General features: G+C 41.7%; 1 protein-coding gene across 1 annotated transcript; it reads left to right on the top strand.

Annotated features, from left to right (window-relative positions):
- Window positions 1-371: 371 nt before the first annotated feature.
- On the top strand, window positions 372-7,692 carry ABRA (actin binding Rho activating protein). The gene is made up of 2 exons (XM_082364452.1): window positions 372-1,069; window positions 7,093-7,692. Exons 1-2 carry the CDS (start codon window positions 393-395, stop codon window positions 7,610-7,612), a joined length of 1,197 nt encoding a protein of 398 aa, XP_082220578.1. The 5' UTR covers window positions 372-392; the 3' UTR covers window positions 7,613-7,692.
- The last annotated feature ends 235 nt before the right edge of the window (window positions 7,693-7,927 follow it).

The raw sequence follows: 7,927 nt of genomic DNA on the forward strand, positions 1-7,927 counted from the left end.
AATGTTCCCAGCAAAACTTGTGCACATATTTTATGCTCCTATAAATGGTAGGACCATATTTTAAGGTCAGGAAAAACCTAAGGCTGAACACATGATCGGATCTAGTAATTTCCACTCTGGCACTTGGAGAAGAAAGGGCGTGGTCCTATCGCTGTCCTTTACCAACAGAGACGCCCTTCTGCTCTATGAAACTGGAGCTGTCAGGGTTTAAAAAAAGCACACCATCACAGGGAAGGCACTGCATCTTGGCAAGAAGCGCTTAACATAGTTTCCACCGTCACCAAATTCTCTTCCCACCCCACATCCCACTTCTATTTAAATCCCAGGCCCTCCACCGGCCCATACTCATTTTAGCCAGTGCCCAGGCTAGCAGCAGAGAAGAGAAAGGTAGCATGGCTCCGGGGGAAAAGGAAAGGGAGGAGGGGCCAGCCAAGAGTGCCCTCCGGAAGGTACGCACAGCCACCCAGGCTATCCGCTTGGCCCGAGGTTGGCAGCAGTGGGCCAATGAGAACAGCATCAGGCAGGCCCAGGAGCCCACAGGCTGGATGCCAGGAGGGACCCAGAACCCACCCCAAGCTTCTGGACCAGTGATACACCCCACCACCCACCGGAAAGCTCAGAGTGCCCCGAAGTCTTCCTCCCCAAAGCCAGAGGGACTTGGAGACGGACAAAGCTCAGAGGAAGCCACCGAGGTCTCTCAGATCAGAAGGAAAGAGGTGACCAAAACAGTTGTCAGCAAGGCTTATGAGAGAGGAGGGGATGTGGGCCACCTCAGCCACAGATACGAGAAGGATGGTGACGCGCCTGAAGCTGGGCAGCCAGAGAGTGAAATGGACAGAATCCTCCGCGGCCATGGCTCCCCAACGCGGAGGAGAAAATGTGCCAACCTGGTATCTGAGCTGACCAAAGGCTGGAAAGAGATGCAGCAGAAGGAGCGGGAGGAGCCCAAGTTCAGGAGCAACAGCATAGACACAGAGGACAGCGGCTACGGAGGGGAGACGGAGGAGAGGCTGGAGCAGGATGCAGAGCCGGTGGCCGCTGCCAGAATCAAACGCCCCTTGCCCTCCCAGTAAGTGAACGCATCTTCCAACTCCTTATCCCGCCTTGAGCCCCAGGCAGCTGCGGGAATCCCAGAGAGCAGGGAAGGACTACCAAAGTCAGAGCGAGACTCTCACAGATCGGGTAGGCAGCAAGGTCTGGGGAAAGGCATGCCCCTGGGCTAAGAGGGCAGTACCAAGCTCAGTCATGGACCTTTGGGCCAAGGGCCTGCACTATTTGGTTTCTCCTTTCTGTTTTGAACACTCAAGGTTTAGCCACAACAAAGATGAAGCCACCGGAGAGGGGTATCTGCTTTGGGTAAATGTTTTAAGTCAATTCTATAACGAGTAACAAATTGGCTTATTTGTCTGCAGAGACAAGTATTTGCTGGTAGACTGAGTGGAGAAACCATTCCCTTCTCCAAAATGTCTAAAATATTTTCAAGAGACACATCTACCCAAATAGTGCCCCTGGAACACGGATTTCTGTGAGCCTGTATACAGGTGGGGAGCTGCTGTCTGACGTGAAAGCAGGCTCTGAAGTCAGACCCAAGTTCAAATTCCAGCTCTGCCCTGACTATAGTTAACAATACTGTATTATACACTTGAAAGTTGCTAAGAGAATCTCTCTTAAATGTTCTCACCACAAAAAAAAAAAAAACTGCTTATTTTTCTAAACCCATTTCCTCCTTTGTAAAACAATGGCAACAGTAACCTTTTGGAATAAATTCTGTTGTATTGGGAGGAGATGAGAACTTAGCACAGTGCCTGCACATAAGCTCACTATATGAAAGTTATTACTCCTCATATAGATTTTATTATTTAGCAATTTTTCAAACTTTCAGAAAACTTTGTTCTGCTTATAAACAAAGATAGAAATGCTATTAAAGCTAGGTAATTAAAATATCACAATCCGAAAACAATTAAATGCACACACACACACACACACACACACACACACACTGACTCAAACTGATACTTTAGTCTGACAAGAAACGCATGTTTTGTTTCAAGACAGTAACTGCCTCCACATAACAAAGTCAGGATTTCTCACTCAACAACCACAGGATATCAGAATATAGGAAAAGTCTCAGATGTGGCGAATGCTTATAAACTGACTCCTTCTGGGAACGGTTAGATGTGTAGGTGTTTTTTTCAACTTTTATGAAATAATCAGAAAGTAAAGAACAAAACTGGTTACCTTATTTGACAAAAAGCTGTACAGTTTGTGACTTTAAAGATGTTTTGAAAGAGTTAGCACTATTATATTGAAAGCTTTCAAGAAAAATGAAATGGCAGACTTAGATAATCATAATTCCGCGTGCATTTAGTGTGTGCTATGGGTATTTTACGTGCTTTGTCCTTAGAACTCTCACAATGAGGTAGGTAATATCCCATTTTAGGGATGAGAGCACTGCAGCTCAGAGGGAAATTTCACTCAGCAAGTTAGTGACCTGAGATGTGTATGCCTGTCTCCAAATGCAATGCTTTGAAACCAGACGTGACGCTACTTCTCATGCAGCACCTTGAGGATGCATTCAGAGATCTAGATTTGTGCTCTACTTACATTCACATAGGCATTCATAATCAGAAATCACTATTCTACCAGACCATAGGGAACCATAGTCTAAGTTTTGGCCTTGTGAATTTGGGGTGTGTGTGTGCTACAAAACGAAACAAAAGAACAGAATAAACACAACGGAATAAAGACTAAGGGTGGCACAATGATGATCTTCCTGTCAGCATGTTTTGAATTGGCCAGAGGTAGGGAGGTGACAGCTGGGACCAATCTCCAACGCATGTACTCTTCTTTGGCACTTGTCTAAGTATTTATTCATTTAATCCTCAAAACATTCTCATGAGGTAGGCATAATCATTATCCTCATTGGATAGATGGGAACATGAGACAAAGAAGTATTAGGGAATTTGTATAAGATTGTACAGCCCATGGGGTTTGAACCCAGGCACTCTGGATCCAGAGCCCACCCTCTTGACCACTACTCTAAACTGTCTCACCTGGAAGTGAGAACTTGCATACCGGACCCTTCTGTTGGTTCCCCCAAACAGACATGTACATGGACACCTTCTTAGTGTGATAGAGAGACACCTTTGAATGAGAGAGAGATTTGAATCATGGTTACTTTGGCAAATCCTAAGTTTCTTTGTTTTCATCTAAAAAAAATAGATGTGATAATCCATAGAGTTATTTTGGTATTAATTATGTAAAGCAACGGACCCAGGAAAGCTACTTAATAAGCCGTACTCATTATAATGCAAGGGGCCAGTCCTGGTGATCCCAACACTACGAGATGCTAGGAGATTGGCTCTCAGGGTTTGGGGAGGAGAATGGGAATGAAATCCCTTCCTTCCTTCTTTGGTTCCTTTCCCTTAGTCTTAGAATACGTAGGGTACCAGAACGTTGTACACAGCAACAGCAGCTCTGAATGTCAGCAGTAATCCTAGCTATGCTCAGGAAGCTTCAGCAGAAGCCCAATGGGACTTTTTACCTGATGGGACTCTCATATACTGCTTGGGAAAGGAATGTGGCATTATTGAGGAGGCCTATGTGAAAGGGGGTTTTGTTCATTTATTTTTAATTCTAAGCACCATTCTTTCCCCATATCCACTAATAGGGAGAAAATTATGTGTCACGAATATTTAAGTAGAAAAAAAGTTTTCTTGGTGGTTAAGATGTTCTATGGATAACAGAGACAAGTCAGGTTTGGTAGAAAGTAGAAATATTCTTTACCAGTAGAGTTTTACTAACTGGGGCTTTACTATGAAAATGATTTCCATTTTATGCTTTATTTTTTAAATATTCAGTGTTTTGATTGTATAGCTATGTGACTTGTTTGGTCCAGCTCCTTTAGACAAAGGAAATTTTACTTCCCATACAGTAATGATGCAATATTGAAATGACAATCACTCATCCATCCTCTCCTCCAAGTTCTGTTTGGCAAAAATACTAATGGTTGAGCATGACGGTGCATTTTATAGAAAACGGAACTGAGCGCAGAGACGTATACAAGTCATAGAGCTAGTAAGTGACGACATTGGGAAGGCTGATGCTAGAGCTTGCATTCTTAACCACTGTGTTAGACTGATTCTCTGAGGACAGAATGAACTCAAGAAATCAAATGGAGATCAAAGCATCAACTTAATTAGTGGAATCCCAATAACTCCCAAACTGTAGTGTTTTGGTACAACTATACTGAAGATATTTGCTAGATATGAAGGGGAAAGTATGGCTTTCTAATATCTGCCCCCAATTCTCGAGCTTGGAACCCTTTCCATGGACTCTGAGGACAGTTGCCCATCTGCAAGGAGAAGCACAGGCTTGGCTCCCAAATCTGGTTGATAACAGAAAGGAGAGCACAGTTTTGAATTCAGTCACCCTGCTTCTGATAAATGTGACCCCATAGATATCAATCTCCCATTAACCAAATTGACTATACTTCCTGTGGCGAAGGGCAAGCAAACCAGTGGACAGAGGAGCAGATTCTCCCCAGAACTTCCCTGAGAAGTTGGAAAGGGTGGCGGAAGTTCTTCAGTTTACTGACAGAGAAGTGTTCTAGCCTAAGATATGGATGTGGTGCCAGTCTTTGAATATCGCTTTGCTTCTATAAATGTATACGAGATTGTCTTTCTAAAGCTCAATCTAAACTATTATTCACATTTTTACTTGAAATTTAGAAAAACAGGATAAGCTGATATATTAAGTCTTACATTCATTGATCAGGAGGATACTCAGGGTATAAGACTTTCTAATCCTGATTTAAACCTGAAACTTCCATACTTTTTAAAAATTGGAAATACTAAGACAATATAGAACTTTTATAAGATAGAGAAAATTAAATACTCATTAAGATAAATTTTCTTCTAGTACTTCTTTAAAACAACCTTGTCTATTTCCTAATTCTTGCTAATAGGACCAATTCTTTTGCTTTCCTTTTCTCTTGTTACTGGGAATTACAGTTTGACCATATAACAAATGGAAATTAAGATTTAGTAGGTGCTTTTTTAGATGTTTCTCTTCTTCACAGAGTTATTACCTCACCAACCCCAACCCTTATCCCAAATGACATAGGGTCAACACTCAGGGAATTTAAGTTCCTAATTAAAATTAGAAGAAAAAAATACGACATCAATGAATGAGAGACCCATATAACATACAGTTTAAACAAATTACCTCTGGATGATAATTTGAGTATTTTTCTATTTTTCTGCTTCTTGTAAATTTTAAAATCAATACAGTTGATGCAAAACAACATGGGTTTGAACTGTGTGGGTCCACTTATAAGCGGATTTTTAAAATAAATGCTTGCAACAGTATTACACAATCCATGGTTGGTTGAATCTATGGAGGTGGAATCATGGATACAGTATAAGTGTAGAGTTATACTCGGATTTTCAAGTGCTTGAAAGGTCAGAACCCCTCCCCGACCATTGTTCCCTTGAACAACCCGATGAGGATCCTGTAGTACTGTAGTATTTACTATAAAAAAAAAAATCCATGTATAAGTGGACCCGCACAGTTCAAGCCTGTGTTGTTCAAGGGTCAACTGTAATACCAGCATGAAAGAGAATTTTGAAAAAGAAAAAAAATCCACTGCCATCTAGATACCAACATAATTATTTTCAATTGTGCACGTGCTCTTGATTTCTTCAGCCTGGTGTGCACACATTTTACATGGTTAGAATTGTACCATATATACTCAAATGTGGTTTACTCTGATGATTTTCATGAATGTCTTTCAGTGGTTATTCGCCATTCTTTTTTCATTATTGAATATTCAACTAGTACCTAAAAGAGTGTCTGGCACACAGTAGTTGTCATAAGTACTTTAAGAGGGGATGGAAGGAATGTCAAAGTGCCCAGAAGTTCCTTAAAGGGAGAATGTATTATGTTTTATACTATAGGACAGAACCACAGCTGGTGCTCAGGAGACAAAAAGTATGAGTTAATAAATCATGCTATTCTTTTCACTTTCTTCTGAGATGTTTCAAGTCGCTTCTCCAGCAAGATGTTCCAGCCTCAAATGAGGCTGAGCTCTGGGTTTTGCCAGGATGACCCTGGGCTTGCTATTGAAGACTACGTCTGCCATGGATTGCCATCATTCCAAGGGCACTAGGTGTTTACTCTCCTTTGATCATGAGATCAAGCAGCCCATAATCTGAGCAGCTGAACAGGGACAGTCTATGGAGATGCAGATGAAGACGAGGACCAGCAGGGTTGAGGGAAATGCATTCCACTTCAGGGCAGTGTAGCTCCTAGCACTTTTCTATACATGTATGATTTTTTTAAGTTGTGATAATTGTGTAAAGTTTTTGTATGCTGCTTTTTCCCAATTAACTTTGTCATGTACTTTTGTCCATGTGGTTACAAAGAATAGCAGTGTTATACTCAGCAGTGTACTCCTAGTTTGAATTCTACTGCAATAGTGAAACAATGCAGCAAGTGTAGGACACAAACCACGGGAATTAGTGAAAGGTCGCCATCTAGTGGATGTCCTTCCTCTTCGAAGAAAACAATGCTGGCGCAAGTATGCTTGCCTCTCTATCCAGACTGTTAGCCCCCTGCATCTGAATGACCAGACTGCAGGAAGTGAGTTTGGATAGTGAGGAAGACCCACATCTGACCCGTTCCTGGGTTTTGAACAGCAAATTGTGAGAGTTCAGATAGAAGGGGCTATTGAGTTCGGGCATGCCATTCCGATAAGCAAATTCAACCCTGCTCTACATCTCCCACTTCCAATGCTTCCACACATGAAGCCACTCGGAGCTGGGGAGAAGGATGGGTGAGTCACTTGTATGGATGAGGAATACAAATTTCTGACTTTTAGGTAGTCCAAGAGTTCATGCTTTACTCATAAAGGCAAAGAGACCTAGAAAAAATTATTCTCTCTTATTTTTTTGAATTGTTCATATTTCTTTTATAATGAAACAATTATAGAGTTACATTAAGATGCATATGTACAAGGAGTACAAACAGAAAGCAACCCTTGGGTGTTAAAATATCAATATTTTGATTCTTCATCCTCTCTCTCTCTTTTAGGGCAAACAGATTCACAGAGAAACTCAACTGCAAAGCCCGGCAAAAATACAGCCAAGTGGGCAACCTGACAGAAAGATGGCAACACTGGGCTGATGAACACAGACAATCTCAGAAGCTCAATCCTTTCAGTGAAGAGTTTGATTATGAGTTGGCCATGTCCACCTGCCTGCACAAAGGAGATGAAGGCTACGGCTGTCCCAAGGAAGGAACCAAAACTGCCGAAAGGGCCAAGAGAGCCAAGGAGCATGTCTACAGAGAAGTCATGGACATGTGCTTCATCATCCGAACGATGGCTCACCACAGACAGGACGGCAAGATCCAGGTTACTTTTGGAGATCTCTTTGACAGATACGTTCATATTTCAGATAAAGTTGTGGGCATTCTCATGCGTGCCAGGAAGCATGGACTGGTTGACTTCGAAGGAGAGATGTTATGGCAAGGCCGGGATGACCGTGTTGTGATTACTCTACTGACTGAACCTTCAACCGCACGGGCCAAACTTGACCCACTCTTGTCTTAATGCTAAATGCGGATGTAGTGAAAAGTAAAATGCAAACTGCTCTGTAATAAGTTGGTAAATATTAAACAATTTTTACATGATTGACTTTTTTGGCACTCTATTTAAGCACACACAAAGCATTTCAGAAAGCACATCGAGGACTATTCGTATACAACAGTATAAATATTTGAAATTCCATTTACCCTTTTAGGCAAAAATGTTTGACTATTCTTTGCAAAACTACTATAAATCTTTAAATAAATAATTATATCTAAGAAAAATGCTGACTTCAGGGAAATATCAGCAAAACATATTACAATGTGTCATTGTTCAGGA

This window comes from Balaenoptera borealis (genome assembly GCF_965194805.1).
Source record: "Balaenoptera borealis genome assembly, chromosome: 17".
Classification (NCBI taxonomy): domain Eukaryota; kingdom Metazoa; phylum Chordata; class Mammalia; order Artiodactyla; family Balaenopteridae; genus Balaenoptera; species Balaenoptera borealis.

What these genes read in the sequence shown, in the direction of transcription:
- ABRA (XM_082364452.1), top strand. Translation starts at nt 393, where the DNA reads ATGGCTCCGGGGGAAAAGGAAAGGGAGGAGGGGCCAGCCAAGAGTGCC. An exon ending in AAACGCCCCTTGCCCTCCCA is followed by an intron (nt 1,070 to 7,092) that starts GTAAGTGAACGC and finishes TCTCTCTTTTAG; the next exon opens with GGCAAACAGATTCACAGAGA.